At 42.6% G+C, this 17,437-nt stretch overlaps 1 protein-coding gene across 4 annotated transcripts in view; it reads right to left on the reverse strand.

Moving 5' to 3' along the window:
* Positions 1 to 371: 371 nt before the first annotated feature.
* The window catches only part of Sfmbt2 (Scm like with four mbt domains 2), a 186,559-nt gene continuing 169,493 nt past the window's right edge, over positions 372 to 17,437 (reverse strand). For all 4 annotated transcript variants that reach the window (XM_028891484.2, XM_028891440.2, XM_028891451.2 and 1 more), the window contains exons 20-21: positions 17,250 to 17,378; positions 372 to 5,221 (exon numbers count right to left, since the gene is read on the reverse strand). In XM_028891484.2, the coding sequence (XP_028747317.1) occupies positions 5,081 to 5,221; positions 17,250 to 17,378 (270 nt within the window). In that variant the 3' untranslated portion in view covers positions 372 to 5,080. The remainder of the gene's footprint in view (positions 5,222 to 17,249; positions 17,379 to 17,437) is intronic.

Here is a 17,437-nt window from a genome sequence, read left to right on the forward strand (position 1 = left end):
AGCATAAATCTACGAATGAGGAAGTAGGCACTGATTTCTGTTTCTAGTTCCTGCTTGCATTCCTGTCTAGATTTCCCTTAATGACGATCTGTGACCTGGGAGTGTAAGTCAAACAAATCATTTTTTTTTTGCATAAGTTTCTTTTTAGTTAGTTTTATCAAAGCAACAAAAATGAAACCAGACTAGATACACATTGTTTGAGTAAAATATATAATAATGAGGTGACTTTGAGATCCATGGTTCTAACCAACTTAACAGTAGATGCTATAATGAAATGCAAAAATAAAACAAGGACTTCAGAAGAAAATGACCCTAATAAAGCCCCAAACATATATTTAATAACCTTTGACACATAAACACAAACACCACCATAGAATTTATGTTTACTTTATTAACAATGTGGCTTACCATGTTTTCAAGTAAAAAGGGTTTTTTTCATTTAGAATAAAAATTAAAATATAACTCTGATATATATTTTCATTTATGTACATGGAAACATATATACAGAATACAATCTTACAACAAACTGAGAGCATGCCCTTTGTCCTTTAAACTTCAAAAGTAAATAAACTGATATTTTTCTCTTTTATGCACCAAAACATACCAAGATATGAACCAAATTTCAAAACAAACTTCAAGGTGGAGCGTGAAGAATAAAGGGCTCCCGCCATCAGTGACTGCTTACACAGACCGTGTTTGCTTGCATTCTGAATGACAGGTATGGTGTTGGCCTTTTCTATTATTAAAAAAAAAAAAACCCCTTCCCATCAGTTTTCATCATAAATCAATTTTTAGCAAAATATTGTTCTAGACTTTTCCTTCTTCTGTGTTTCTCTTTGCCCTTCCCAAAGCGCTGTTCTACCTTGGTTCTGTGACATGACCCGCATCCTCACTGGTGCTGAGTCCTAGCCATAGAAAGAAAACGGAACAAGGAAGTCTATAGTTCAGAAAACTGAATCATTATTTATCATTTAAACCACAAAGGCTTTTTAAAACTAAAACCCAAGGAGATGAGGCAGGACAGCAATTACAACTTTTCAGTAAATTAAATGGGTCACAAATACCACAGTTTCATTTTGTAATAGCATGTTTTGGATACCTCTAAACCACCCTAGTATTAAAAGCTATGAGAATTAAGCAACTTAAAAAGCTAACCCAGTTAAAGAGAGTAATTTTCAGAAAATTTGTGAGGAGAAAGGAATCGCGAGCAAGAGAATCGCTAGATTGTATGGTTGCCATTTCAGCTTCTCCTTGTTACTTAATTATTGCACCCAGAGACTTCTTCCATAAACACTACAGATACCTTAATTTACATTTTCTCCTTCCAAATAATTGCACACTCAATCACAGCTCTCCAAAGACAGAATAGAGAGTGATTGGAACCTAAATTCACTATCCTAACCCAAAAGCAGCAATGTCAAACCACAACAAAGATCCTACTACTGTTTTGTTCTATTTCTATATACAGAAATAAATATAAATGGGTGTTATATAAAATAAGTATGAAAACCCCGAGTGCTTCCAAATCTAAGGGACAACTTTCAGGAGGGATGTTTGGTGTAAGATAGAAGACAAACCCAGTATCTGTCTCATAGAACCCTCAAAATTGAGACAGATTAGGAGGGACCTATCTTCAAAAGGCTGATCAAAAGGAACCATGTAAAGATGGCAGTAAAGGTCAGATGTGGCAGTGTTAGGGTGTGGATCATTTTAATTTATTGAAGACCAAATCAAAGCAAACACAGGAAATGTTTTTTTCCAATATGATCAAATAAGGTCTAGGGACTTAAATAGAGCTCAAATACTGTCTGTGAGTCAAATTGATCAAAGGCATCTAATTTGAAAAGTGACAGACCAGTTCTGTGAGCTCTAGGTTAGATGCTGTGTTGAAGGACACCATTGATGATTTGCAAAGATATGCAATGCCAGTGTACTCGGCTTTGATCGGGGTATGTTTTATTTTGTGAACAGGATATTTTTTTACAATACAGCACAAATGCAGCCGGGAAGTTAAGGGCTAAAATAAACTCGCTAAACTTTGGAGTGGACATAAATGATGGACTGTCATTATTTAAGTTGAGGTGACATTTCCATTCCTCGATTGCATGGCACAGACGGTAGGGCGTCTGCTTGGCTGGTTATAGGAGGCAATGAATGGTGTGATGTACCCAAGGTGTGGGGACATGAAGGAGAGGACTGGTCCCAGAAGATAATCAGAGAGATAATGAAATGATACCATTCAGGAAGGAATACGCGGGAGGGCATCGTTTGACCGTATTTAGAGTAGAATGTTTTTGGTGTACAGGCTGTGGTGGTATTTGGAGTATGTGTGTAAGATCCATTTCTTTTTCTGCCATAGTAATGGGGATACAGAACAAATTGTTCCTTGGGAATCAGCCCCATGTTTAAGACAGAAGCAGGGGAGAGGTGAGTCTAGAGAGAAACAAAACCCACTTTACAATCTGGTAACAAAATTCTCGTCTGCATGATGAGCATCCCATCCTGAAACAAAGCTCTGGAGGATGCTGGCATCTCCCAGAAGAACGCCACCCCCTTCAATCCTCTCGTAATTCTCAAGTCTACTGGAGGGCTGGGCTGACTGCCACTGAGAGCCACTATGATGGGGGTGGACGCTGGCTGGGCACTCTTCTGGTATGATTACTGCCATCTCTTCCTTGCCAAAGCTGGAGACTAACAGTGAGCCTGAAGGGAATGATACCATGCAGAGAGGCATTGACATTAAACTGCACGGCTGAAGGGTGAGGACAGGCTGGGACTCGTGGTTCCATAGGATGAAGGGTTTCTGACCAATGGCGGCCACATCCTGACTGGGTTTTCTGTTAATATTCTTCTGGCTCTTTCTGTGGGCTTAGAAGATGTCTAGAAAAATCTCCCATGTTCTGAAGCAACACCTGCTCCTCGGTGTCATTACCAGAAATGGCATGAGAAAGTGACATTTGCTCTCAAAGCCTATTGTGTGCTACTAATGCCACAGCTGCATCCGGGTTTCAGATGTAAAGAAAGAGCTCATCTTGAGAAGAGCACACTGAAGGATCAAGGAGTCAGCACTGGAGAGATGCCACACCATCTTGACATAGATACCCTTTCCAACCAATAAATTGAGTATTTATGGCCAAAAGCATGTGGCTGAGAAGGCAGGCCAACTGAGGAAGGTTCAACGTGTAGCACAAAAGAGAGAAATTCAACTACAAGGCAACCATGCAGGCAAGAGCATGGGGCGCCTCCATCCTTACAGCACCACAAAGGACACAATCTAACCATCGTTGTCCCTGGGCACACCCGTTCACCAAAGGTCTGTAGCTTGACAATAGAAAACCAGCTTTAGGGAAGAGTCCCAACCACAAATAATTTGATTTCTGGTTCCATCAGCAACCACTGCACAATGCTGAGAGCAGTTAACATAAGCAAGCCCAGTGCTCAAAGTCTGACAGATCACCATGCCTTAAACTGTCACTAAAATACAAGCAGCATGTCACACTATGTGATGGGACAGTTGAGACTAGTCAGAGAGAAAAGACCAACATAATTATGACAAAACATGAAAAACCAGAAAGCAAAACAATAAAATCCATATAGGTGGGAAGTTAAGCTTCCAAAATCAAAATCAACATTTACTCCTAAACAGAGTAAAAGTTTGGTTTCCTTGCATGATTTTAAAAAGACAAGGCAGGGAGGTGACTTTCATGTCATAATGTACCTCAGTTCCTTGGGGTTTGGAAGTACATGTTGAACCACTTATGAGAAAACACAGAGGAAGCGCTGGGCAGAAAAGATTGGGCAAACTTTATAATCACTGATTATTCTATAGATGACTTAGTGAAATTTCATGAGCAACCTCAAAGAGAGTGAAACGCGGGAACTGGCAGGTTAAATTCTGTGGCCCCACTCCTTTTCCTATTTTGGTCCACCCGGACTCCTCTCTAGCAAGCACGAGAAGGCAGGGGGAGATGGTCTACCCAGTGCCTCACTACTAAGGGATCTGCCTTTTCCTTCAATGGGAGCTTGAGTCCAGAGTGGTGGGGGTTCCCCAAAGACATGCAGTTGGTCATCAGCAAAGGCAGGATGGAGAGAGACAGAGTCCAGACCCAGTGTTCTCTCGGCTATATCATGCTAGGCATCGCCGCTTCCTCTTGCTGGCTTTCCGTGTGGCAAGCCAGATAAGCAGAAGGGAGGTGCAGAGGGGCTTGTTTGCAGTGACCAGCTGTGTTACCATTTCTAAGTAGATACATCTAGCTCACAAAATGCTTCCTCAAATCTCTTCCCATGCTGGCCCTCTGAAAGCTTTTTCTTTAATACAGAATTTGGTATTTCCCTAAGCTGACCTCCTCCTGACGGGTCACAGTGATCTCAGAACAGTGAAGCCATGGTTCTGCAGGAGACTATGGATAGTGTTTGCCACTGCCAATGTTCTGGGCTCTGCTTACAGAGTAGCTTTTGCTGTAAGCAGCCATACTTGTGAAAGGCACTCTGACATAGAGGACAGAGCTTAGCACATCGTGTTATAGCGGCATCCTGAAACAGCGCCGGCAGTTGTGTTGGAGAAAGGCGGTGTCATTGAGATCGAATGGGGTAGTCGGTGACTCTAAACCACAGCAGTCTGCATGTGTGGGCCAGAGAGAGCTGTGAAAGAGCCTGAGAGTGAGTCAGGCAAAAACTGGCGGCAAGTCAGGGATTCTGCATGGAGGCACTCAGTCCACCTCAGTTTTCCAAGAACGTGGACCTCAGTGTAAGGAAACCTGGCTTACAGGAAGCTGCCTAGCTTGGGTGGGAGAGAAATGAAACTCAGAGATCAAAAAGCAAGTCCAGAGCCGGGAAACTTCTGAGACAGAACTTTCACTACAGTCCCAGAAATTGCTGCTGTGGTCCTTCTGTGTGCTTTAGAGACATCAAACTATCAAACAGGCTGGTGCATGAAGGAGGTCGTGGGCTTCTTGCTTTTTGGAGATCCTCAATGAATGTACCATTTATTTCACAGCACCTAGAAAATCAAGGTCTCACTTCTGGAAACCTTCAGAAACACAGCATCATTAGAATCAGGCACCACCCCAAGCAAGCTGAGCTAGTTGGCATACTGGGCATAGAATGCCACTTTAACTCTCTCGATCTGATGGCATAACTTGATAGCAGGCCCCAGCTTCAGCTCCAGGCACTCTTGCACCGTTGGTAGAGTCAGCAGGAGAAGCGCCTGGCCGTCGATGTCCTGCCGGAGATAAAACCATGTCAGAGAAGGAGGACATACTCGGAGGATGTGTTTGCCATGTCAAGCTTTGTCCTTTACACAAGCCAAATGTGTAAAGAGCTGCTCTTACTGCTTTGAATTTGGGAGCATATTATCATAGGTAATGATTAACTTGGTAACTACTGAATGCTTGTGCTAATAAAAATGTGTGTGTGCACATATGAGAGAGAGAGAGAGAGAGAGAGAGAGAGAGAGAGAGAGAGAGAGAGAGAGAGAGAGAGAGAGAACAGCGATATAGATGGAAGTCAGAGGAAAACCTTGAGTCTTGGTCCTCACCCTCTACCATGTTTGAGACAGTTGAGACAGGGTATCTCTGCCAGGCTAGCTGGCCTGGAATTCTGTCTCTGTCTCTCAGCTCTTCACAGGAGTGTGCAGGGATTGCAGACGCATGTACACTGTTGTCTCGTGTTTTCATGCGGGTTCTGAGGATAAAATCTCAGGTCACCGGCATGCACAGCCAGCACTTTACCCAGTGAGTGGGCTCTCTCTCCAACCCTCCAACTAATTTTGCTAAGAATATTTTAGTTCCTCTGAAATTCCTAAGCTTCTGTTGGTGGAGACGAGCAATGGAACAGGTAGGAGGTTCCAGAGGTTGTTTCCCAAGCTCAGTATCCCCTTCTGGGACAGCAACTTCTTTCCAGACCAGGTCCTTCTATGCTAATCTGAGCACCATAAAATGGCTGGATACTAAAAAGTAAAAGTTTTCTTACTAGTTTGTAAGATGTGATATCACAGGACAGGTTATAAGACACCAAAAATGGAAATGTCAACTACATATTGTAATTTTCTAGAGGAAAATACATGCACACACTCACGTGCTTGTGTGTGTGTGTATAGACAGACAGGCAGACAGACAGACAGACAGATAGACAGACAGACACACACAAACACACTGACATGTGGGCTGTATCTACCTGGCCCACTTATATTTTCCCATTGCCACATAGTGATAAAAATGGCCAGTCTATAACACTAGTGCCACATGTACCATGCCCTAAACCATCATTTATTGCTGATGAAATCATCAGACTATGTTCTATGTTCAAATGGAACCCAAGTCAGTGTCATATGCCAATCAATCACCCCTGAAAAACATCTTTGGAAGAAATTTTTTTACGAAAGAAGTTACCCTCCAAAACTATTAGAGCTAAAGGATCTGCTAGATGCACAATAAAAATCAATACAGATACATAAAAATATGAAAAAAAATCAAAACTACATGATGCCTTTGGAGGAACCCCAGAATAAGCAACAGACACCTAAAGAAATGAACAAGATGAACATTTTTTTTTCATTCAAAAGAATGGCTCTGTGGAAGTTAAATGGAATGCAAGGGAATACAGACAGACAACTCGATGAAATTAGGAGAACAGCTCCTACTGAAATGACAAATTTAGCCAAGTGATGAAGATTAGGAAGAAGAACCAAAGAGAAGCCCTGGAGCTACAGAGCTGAGTGAGTTCAACAGCAGCAGATACGGGCGGGAGCCTCAGCAACCACGCAGGTAGAAAGAACTCCAACCTTGAAGAGAAGTCCTTTGAGATAACACATTCAGACACAAAAGGAAAGAGGGGGAGAGGAAGCAGCTGAGCCTTAGGAGATGCCACTAAATGAACTAATATTCAAATGGGTGTCTGAGGGGGAGCAGAAAATCGAATTGATAAAATAATAGTTCTAAACAATTGAAATCTTAAGAAAAATATGGGCATTCAAGTCCAGGAGGCTCAAAAGACCACAAAAAGGGCACAGTGTGGTCAAACTACCCATGAGAAAGAGAATTTTAAAACAGCACGAAAAAGTGTCAAGGTACACCTTAGGGAATCATTGTAAGATAACAACAGACGTCTCAGCAGACATCTTAGCAGTCTTAGGAAGAAATGCCACATCCAAAGTCCCAAAAGAATGAGTACAAGCCTAGCCAGAGCTCAGAGCTCTATAGCAAGAGCTGATATAGATAGATAGATGATAGATAGATAGATAGATAGATAGATAGATAGATAGATAGATAGATAGACAGATTAGATTTCTAAAAACTGCTTAAGGAATCCTACACCTAGAAGCAAATGTCCATCATGAAAACACACACCCACACGTACCTGTGTGCACACCCAATCCTCAGAGTGAGATGCACTCGTATTTAGTACTATTTTCTCCCTGTTCTACTACGCCTTGCTGTATCTACACAATAGGTGCCATATTGTAGTGATAACCACCAAGTGATTGTTAAATCTGCTCTACAAGGAAGGGCACCAAAACTCACTCCAAAGCTCTAGATCATTCTGTTAGCATATGTCTCCGCCAGTTTGCTTCCTATTGTAAGCTGGTTTGTTCATGTAGATGCCATTGATTGTGTGGCTGAGCTTAACTGCAACTTGCTCTTCCTATTTCCTAAGGCAGGCTTCATATTCCAGCAGGAATAACTAAGGATTAGTGAGATCAGAGGCTTGAAGTGATGCTAAGAGTGAGTGGTAACAAACTGAACTCAGCATGGCAGAACTTCAGCCACATGACGTCTTATACTCTGGGCTCTCATGAACCATAAGGACTCCCAGCCTTTCACCATTGCCTAGGCAATATTATAGAAACCACCTGTCAACGAATTTCATATAGAGATCTTCCATCTTAAAGAGATTGTTTATTTTCTAAAGCTATAATAAGAAAAGTCCCTAAATACATAAAGAATGTAGCAGTGAGGAGCCAAATGACAAGAGAAGTATCATTTATTATCTAAGGACTGATGTCAGGAGCAAGGGAGTTTATTACCTGATTAGACCCCAAATCCACAATATTACAGGATAAGTGCGGTAGCAGTAAAAATTGGACACTAACTTAAAAGTATCACTGTGAATTTATTTATTTTTAAATTATAGATGAGCACAGGCTGTGCTAATGGAATAAGCTATGTCTGAATAAAGACACATATGACCTTATCAAACCTCAAAAATAAGTAGATCAGTCTCATACACAGCCATACAGAAAACAAATGAGCTTCCCATGTGTTTTCATGTTATATATGGACTTCTTCTTTTCCCATATTCTTCTTCCACGTCACTTCACCTTTCTGCGCCGTTACTGCTAAGAATGGCAGTAGTTGGAGAAACGGGAAGTGAAAGGTGCAGATCAAGGTAATGAAGTCAGCAAGGGCGCTCCTAGAGTGCCCAATGCACAGTTTTGGAGCAAGCATCAACAAAGCAAGAGATATTGATATTGGTGGCTGATGTGGCTCTACCCTCAACGCAAGTGACTTTTAAGTAGATAACAGATCCAGATCACCAGGGACATGAAGAAGCCCACCTCACTTTTAAGTCTTTTCCAAAACTTTTCCTTGACTATCGGGAAGAGTTTATGGAATATCTACTGAGCATAAAATGTAAATGTAAAGTTTATGAGGTTTTAAGACCACCAATTCCTTCCTAATAGCTAAAGTGGTCATGCCAGGTACCTTAAATCACCCACAAAAATGTACCATTCTTTACACTGCCAGAGTATGGCTCACTTCAAAAAATATTCTGTAAACACTGGCTACTTGATTCTTGAAATAAATGTACTGGACAAGCAACCTTCTTCACATTCAGACAGTACCATAGTGATCCTGACTGTCAAACCCTTAGCTCACCCAGCATATACTTGATTGACCTGGGTACAGTATCCAGAATACAAACAATACCCAAACATTCTATGAATGGATAGGTGTTTAACACAGGTGAGAAATAATAAATAATAAAGTTGGTCCTCAAGATCAAATGGTGAAGAGCTGCTCCATTACAGTCCAGATTGGAGGGGGAAACACAGTCTTTGTTGTGGGATGTCATCTCCTGTTGTTTTCGGGAAAATGTTTCATTATCCACTGTCGTTCACTGTCAGCCATACCTGCCCTGTCTCTGCTCCCACGGTTTCTTTCCAACCCTGCAGTCACTGCCTGCTCCAGGAGCCTCAGTGCCAACCTTACTTCACTCTCCCCATTCTACAGGGATATCCACCTCCCCACCCAGCTTTATGAGTCTTTTGTTCAGCTAGTGATGGTTTCCTGGGCTACTGTAACTGGCATCTTTTCCATAACCCAATTCAATGCAATTTCTACAATTTCTCTGCTTAAACTATAACCTCCTAACTGTCAGTGACACCACCATTTTCCTCTGGTCTGAGCATCTCCAAATCGTGTCTGTACCTGCTGCCTCAAATCAATCCTATGTTTAAAAGGGGAATCGGTTCTGAATCTGTTGATGGAAAGGGGGGGAGAATATATACTCCACAATGTGAATTTGAAGCTGGGCGACCCGGAGCAGACACGACAGAGAACATCTCTGAAGCTCTTCCCCAAGAACCTGCTTGCTTGAATTCTGCACAGACACTAACCTTTCATCTCAGGGATGCAGAATGGGAACTAACAGCTGAATGAAGCTCTAGTCATAGGCTCACTCACTAAAGCTAACCACTGTGATTGATCAGAGAGACCTTTCACTCTGCATTTTAGCTCAGAAGAATTAATTTTAAAAACCAGACCCAAGACTCAAAGGTGAGAAGTACTTTAAACTGCAGCTTGCCCATATAAACATGTGGGGCGTTGAATTTTCCTCCAGTGTTATCAGTCAACTGTTCAAAAAGCACCTTGTACAAGGAGGTCACTCTAAATTCCAAGACAATGAGGAGTTAGTTTGTATATGATTGGCTATGAAGATATCAATGGCATCCTCTCTTTTTTAAAATTTTAATTCTTTTGAGAATTTCATATGTAAGTACTGTATTTACATCATTTCTACCTCTCTCCTTCCACATTCCAACTCCTCCTGTTAACAATCCTCTCTAGACTTGGAAAAAAAATCTTCTCTCTGGAGGTTTTACTCTCCTATGATGTATTACACCCTGCTAAGTAGGCACAATGAAGGCATGTGACTGTTCCCCAAAATGGCCGACATGCTGAAGGGTGAGGATATGGAGGGGAAACAGTGAGGTACTGGGAAAACATTTTAGGGAATGACGGGACATCTGCGAGCATTCTCATCTTCCTTATAAATGGAGTTCCCAGTGTGTAGAATTTTAATAGAATATAAGTACTGAGTCATGTGTGCTGGAAACTGGGAGCTGAATACTGTTGTTTGGCTAAATTGACATACTGTCGAGCTGCCTTTTAAATATGTATGTTTCTACACATAGACAAATGCTACTCCCAGCTTTAATGGGAGAAGCCATTCTTCTCAGTGGAGAGTGGTGAATGCAGAGACTCATGGCTGTTCAAGATGCTGAGAATAAGCACAGATGAGTGCTCAGTCCCAAACAGGTGTTTTAAACTATCCTTTCTATGGTTCAGGGAATACTGTAGCAGAAAGCAGGGGAAAGAACCTCAAAATTATCTTCTGGGCAAGGCACGGCCATTACAATCATGGACTCACAGTAGCTGTGGATACCTGGACTGGGTCTGCACAAGAAATGGCCCCTCCACAGTCAGGCATGGATGGAGGAAAGCCTCAGGGTGGCCCTACCTCTCACTGCTTAACCATGTTCCCACTGATGACCCCACCAGACTCCTGTGGATAGTTCCAAACACAGGTGTCCCTGGAAATGGCTACATACCCAAAAGTCCTGATTTGGGGAAAGGCACTAAAAAAATAGAGTGAGGAATTGATAGAGACAGAGGAGAGGTAAGAGAAGGTGGGAGGGGGCAGAGAGAAAGCACAATACATTAAATACAGGCATGAAACTGTCACAATAAAATTACTAAACAGGAAAAATGAATTAGAATAAATTGGGCTTAGGGGCACTCAACATCTTTACCAAAGTAGATGTATGTCCACATCACAATAAGTCAGCAATTTAAAAACACGTTTTAACTACAGAAATAAGAACACTCTATAAAGGGAGGCTTAAAGGAAGAGATGGAAATAATGAGAAGATTCTGTCTACCAGACACACCCCACTGATATTGTTTTGCCTTTTAACTCTTTTTAATCTATTAAGGTATGCAGGTAATAGAACTAATAAACTTTGGTTGTAGGTATGTAGAATTCTGTTAGCAAACCATGAGGTGAAATGTTTGGCTCCTATGTGTACATTCTTTAAATTATGCATTCCAGCTACTGGATGTGAGTACTGTAAAAGAAAACCGGGTCTGGGGATGGCTCATTATTAAAGTGTTCATACAAATGTGAGGACCAGAGTTCAGAGCCACGGCATCCCTGTGAAAGCGAGGTGCAGCTGTGCGTGACTGTAATCTCAGCATTGGGAAGGAAGAGATGGTAAGACCTCTGGGGTGTGCTAGCCAGTCAGTCTAGCCCCATCCCAGAGTTCCAGATTTAGTGAGAGACTCTGTCTCAAAAAAATAAGGTGGAGGGCCTGGAGAGATGGCTCAGTAGTTACAAGCACTTGCTGCTCTTGCTGAAGACTCACAACTAGCTCTACCTTCAGCTCCAGGGGATTCGATGCTCTCTTTTGGCTTCTGTGGACATCTGCACTCGAACTTACACACACACACACACACACACACACACACACACACACACACACACACACATGTACATGCACACACAGAGAGAGATAGACCGACAGACAGACAGACACTATTTTTAAAAGAATTTTTAAAAAAAATAAAGTGAAAGCCATGCAGTAGTGGTGCACACCTTTAATCCCAGCACTTGGGAAGCAGAGCCAGGCTCCTCTCTGTGAGTTTGAGGCCAGCCTGGACTACAAAGCGAGATCCAGGACAGGCACCAAAACTACACAGAGAAACCCTGTCTCGAAATACAAACAAACAAACAAAAATAATAAAGTGAAGAATGATTGAGGAAGCTACCAGATGCTGACTCTGGCCTCCATACAAACGTGTGCACATGTATACGTGAACACATGAGCACATACATTCACACATAAGATTAATGAAAGTCATGAGATGAAGAAACAATTCAGAAAACGATTCCACAGTGACCTGACATAGAAGATGCTGGGCAGTCAGCTTAATTGTCCAAAGAAACACTATGTTCTTTCCATCCTTTCTCCAGGGCAGGGTTCCATAGCCCACTGTGCAACGTGGTGGTAAAGGCTGCCCTGGGGTCACAGCATTAAGGAGAATGGCAGACCTAACAGACGCCATGCAGGCTGGATGAGGCCACTTAAAAATGATGTCAAGGACCTTGAAATGTCATTCTCTGACCTTTTCAGATCAGATGCCCCTCCTGTCCTGGCCCCAGCGCATGGCCACTTCTCCAGCTAGACTTCCTCTGAAGAGAACAAATGGGAAGGAACATTTAGGTCCCCTCTCCCACTCATCCAGCAGCAGTGATGGAAGCCCCAGGTTTATAGGGGGTTTTAGCCTTAAAGTCATGGGTTGGAGTGTGGGAAAGAGTCTATACCGCCTGGTGTGGATGACAAGGTTGGCAAACTGGAAGAGAAGCAGACAGAGGCCACGACTTTGAAACTCTCTAAGAGCTGGTTTACCTGAGTTCTACAGAAGCAGCTTTTGGACATCTGGAACTAAGCTGAACAGAAACCTCTCTATAAGATGATGTGCGGAGGGAAAGGGTTAAGTTTAAACAATCTGATTAATTAGTGAACTTTCTCCTTCCTTCTTATCTGGTAAAAATTCACCCAAAACTAGTCCTGCTATCTAGAGGTACAAAGTGCTTAAAATGCAGTCTGTCTATATTTGAACCAGCTGAATGTCCATGATTAGTACTTCTATGTTCTGAGTTCATTTCCCATTCTCCCTAAATGATGGGAAATATGACTCATGGGGTTCATGGTTTTGAGAAGACCATGCTACTCCGAATACAACCAGACTTCGAATTTCTATGCTGCCTGCCTGCTGAAAACAGCTAGGTCTGGCAACTGAACCGTCTGCCTGTCACTCTCATGCAAAGACTAACCCTAGGTTAACCCTTATTTTGGACTCACTCTTGCTGTAGATTCCATAGAGTCAATGCTTGTTGTATCTCATAGACAGCTAGGAAAGAGAAAGGTGTAAACAGGAAAAAGCTGGGTAAAGGGGGACTCAGATATGACATTGTAAAGCATTGTAAAGCATAGAAGAGTGAGCATGGAATCCCCCTGTACCAGGTGTTTCAGAGGTAATCTTTGGTTCAGTTTGGAAGACGTTTGCTCTTTTTTCCCCTAATAGATTATATAGGTTATACGCCAGACTCACAGTTGATTGAATTTTTATAAATATGTTCCTGTGTCATTTATAAATTCTGGCAGATCTGTTGTTATATTGAACAGAATCACTAATGGATGACTAATTTTGGACTTGAATAAAATACACACAAAAATTAAGCGGACTCACCATAACTGCAGAACATTTTGAAGGAATAAGATACGACATGATGCCCAACCTGAAAGTCACACTTAGGACATGGAAAACGGACACTTACTTGGATAGAGTTCTGATTAGGACATGGCAGTTCCTTAGTGGAGATATCTGGCTTGGGAGAGCATGAATATAAAGGGTCCCTCCTAAATGCTAAGCTGATGGACTTTAGGCTAGTGACCTGATCCAGAGGACCACGTCCTGATCCAGATGGATGCACTGGATAGGTCACCGAGCACTTGCTTTGGAATCTTGCTCTGGTCTTTGTTTGCTTTCTTTTGACCAGTAATCATGCAGTTCTGCTTCACCATGGCACTCCGTGATGATACTGTCACAGGAGCTCAGAAATAGACCCACACGACCAGGGACTGACAAGAGGTAAACTTCTCTCCTCTAAAGACGAAAATGGACAAGCATGTAGGCCAATGGAAATGAAGAAGAAGAAGAAGAACCCCTCAAAGACAACTAAAGCTGTCAACAATCCTCTAAAGTTTTCATAAAATAAACGACTCACTCAGGCAGTCTGCTTCTCTTGTGAGCGGACCGATCGGCAGTGAGTGAGCACATAGACCATGCTAGTCAGGATTGTGTGTTTAAAAACACATTACAGATGCATGGACTTTCACTGTATAATGTTCAGATTTGCAGCATGAAATTATAGAGAATAGATTTTACTAAGAGACTGCCACAACATTTCAGAGATAAAAGGTCCATATGCTGGTAATGGGGAGTGTGTAATGTCTGCAATCGCTCCTGGTGATTAGAACCATCTCTGAATTCCTAACATCCCTAGGCGTGAACGCACACAGCTATTATCATTCTGTACACTGTGATCTCTTGTGCAGGCTGCTGAATAGTCTGCAGACACCTAGTTCATCTGACAGCTCAGAAAATGCTGGAGGCCTCACCCAATCAGAGCACTGTCATTTGGGCAAAATGATGATAGAACAAATTAGTAAAAATAAGTCATTAAAAGTCTAATGGGCCAGAAAGGACTCAAGTGTCCATACACTTTAGACAGCCCAGCAGGCAACTTTTTTTTTTTAAACAGTTGAAAATCCCTAATGTGAAATGCAAAATTAATTGGGAACAAGACTCATCCATTAAAGCCCACCTAATGTCTAAATCAAGGACTAAGCTTTTAGCTGATGTCGGAGGAGGTGGATGGAGGAAGCCTTTGCCCACTCTGAATCTACAGTGGGCATGTGCCAGCCATGTCCATTTCCTTGAACCATTCTGAGATGTTTTTGGAAAGTGGACTTAGCAGTGAGAGAAAGGAAGACTGTAAATGTGGTGTTTTAGCTAATCCCTCCCCACAAGCCAGTCTCTCACGGAAACTTCGCACATCGTATCAACACAGGAGCCGGGTAACGACTCATGCTACAGATGTTCTTAAGTTCCCACATAACGTAGGATCTAGAAATGACAAAAATCTACCCCTTATTCTGCTCACAACAGAATAATGTTTCTAAAATGAAAATGGAACATTGGAGACTAAACCAAAGTCAAACCCGATTTTATGAATGCCACATTTCGTTGTCATGTTTTGGACATTATAAAGCATATAGTAGGCGTTTGGTCAGTTTATGTTGAATGTACACATGGACCAACATATACATGGTGGCGTATTTAAACTTATATGGACAGAATTTGCCATGTACTTGAATACAGGTTTCCGCTTGTTTTTGTCGATTTTTGGTGGTGCCATTATGACTAAGCACCAGACTGGGGAATCTGCCCCGGGCAGTCCTCTACATGGGTTTTCTGGCTCTTGCTCTTTGTGTTTGTTTCTAAGATGGGGGTGAACTTTTATTAATAAGCCCCGTGCCAGCTGAGCTACAGCACTGTTCGCCATTTCCTGTCTTGTTTGTTTGTTGCAATGAAGGGAAGAGGTCATTACCCTCTTCCTTTAGGTCAGAAAGTGCATCTCCTTGTCTGCCTCCCTGTCTGTGCCCGGAGAAGAACAGCAGTGAATGCCAGAAAGCCAAGAGCCGGGCCTCCTGTCTGGCTCCTGTTCATGCCTTCCACATGACCTTCTCTGGAGTCTGCAGAAGTTTCCAGAATGAATGCAATTAATCACTTTGTCTCATGGATATCAAGGCAGGAGAGCTTGGATACCAAGAACATACTCTTGGGAGTGGGAAGTGGAGGACGAGGATGTTCATTAATTTGCTTTTTACAACATATTACTGCATTGACTTGGACCAAAAGATGGAAAATTCCCTCTATGATTGGGAAATCAGACTTTTTTTTTTCTGTCTTAATGTTTAAATTTTATCTTCTCTAATTATTGGCTTGTTAAATCTAAAAAGAGGTTAGATAGGCATATCTTTAATCAACTATATGGAAAATAGTATATAAATAATACTAGGCCTTAAAAGACATATTTACTCAGTGAGGCTGTGCTGGTTCGTTTGTTGTTGTTGCTGTTTTTGTCAAGTTAACATAAGCTAATATCATTTGAGAAGAGGGAGCCTCAATTGAAAAACTGTCCCCATCAGGCTGACCTGTAGGCAACTCTTTGGGGGCATTTTCTTCATTCATTATTGATGTAGGAGAGCCCAGCCCATGGGGGTGGTGCCACCTCTGGGCAGGTAGCCCTGGGCAGTCTAAGAAAGTTCCCTGAGCTGGATGTGGTAAACAAGCCAGCAAGCCAGTTCTGTCAGGTCTCTGCTTCAGTTCCTGCCTCCAGGTTCCCACCTTGAGCTCCTTCCCGGCAACCCTTCATTAAATGCCTTAAGCCGTGGGATGAAATAAACGCTTTCCTCTTTGAGTCGCCTTTGGTCAGTGCTTTATCACAGCAATAGCACAACAGAAACTGGTACCAGAGAGTGAGCTACAGCTGTGAATGACGGTGGAGCCTAGAGGGTCACCACTCGCCTGGCAGTACCAGCTACGTCTTGGTCAGAAAACCCTCATCCCTATGAGACAATTAAGAACCAGAAACAAGGGGCTGGAGAGATGGCTCAGAGGTTAAGAGCACCGACTGCCCTTCCAGAGGTCCTGAGTTCAATTCCCAGCAACCACATGGTGGCTCACAACCATCTGTAATGAGATCTGGCGCCCTCTTCTGTATACATAATAAATAAATAAATCTTTAAAAAAAAATAGAACCAGAAACAAGACCCCCACGTCAGGTGCTCAGCACTATGGATGAGCCCACTTACAGGTATCAACTGTAGCATGCAGATGAAGGGCACCTGAGACTTTACTCCTACCTGGCAAGTCATAAAGAAGCCAGATAAGATAGGTAATTCCTTTAAGATCTAGTCTCTGGGCTGGGAGGACAGCTCAGTCAGCACAGAAGTTGCCTAGTGAGTAGAAGAAACTGATCCCCAGAACTCACTTTTACAAAACTAGGCATCCTGGTACGTGCTTGTAATCCCAGCACTTTTGGAGCACAGATAAGTGGGTCTCTGAAGTTCACTGACCAGTCAGCCTAGCCTACTAAGTGAGTTCCAAGTCAGAGAGTGAACCTGTCTCTAAAAGGTGGCATCGTTTGAGGCATGGCAGGCTCCCTGTGGTTCTCTGGGCTTTACAGCCACATGCACATACATGCACACACACAAATACAAGTAAGTGCACACACATGAACACACATATATTTATGCTCAACACAGAGAGACATGCAAACACTGAGAGACAAGACCTGGAGTCCAGAAAATAAATTTTAGACATAGCAAGCCACTGTACCTGCTCCTGAAAGATCTTGGCCAAGGGCGCGCAGTCCGTCAGCTTAATGAATCGTACCACGTCTGTGACCGTCCACTCCAGCGGATTGCTCTCAAGAATCAGCCTTTCCTCATCCTCTTGCTTTGTTTCCTGCAGGGAAGGGGGCAGGGCACTGTTACTGAACAGAAAGATGTAGGGCCAGCTTCATC

Source organism: Peromyscus leucopus, chromosome 5 (genome assembly GCF_004664715.2).
Source record: "Peromyscus leucopus breed LL Stock chromosome 5, UCI_PerLeu_2.1, whole genome shotgun sequence".
In the NCBI taxonomy this organism is placed as follows: Eukaryota; Metazoa; Chordata; class Mammalia; order Rodentia; family Cricetidae; genus Peromyscus; species Peromyscus leucopus.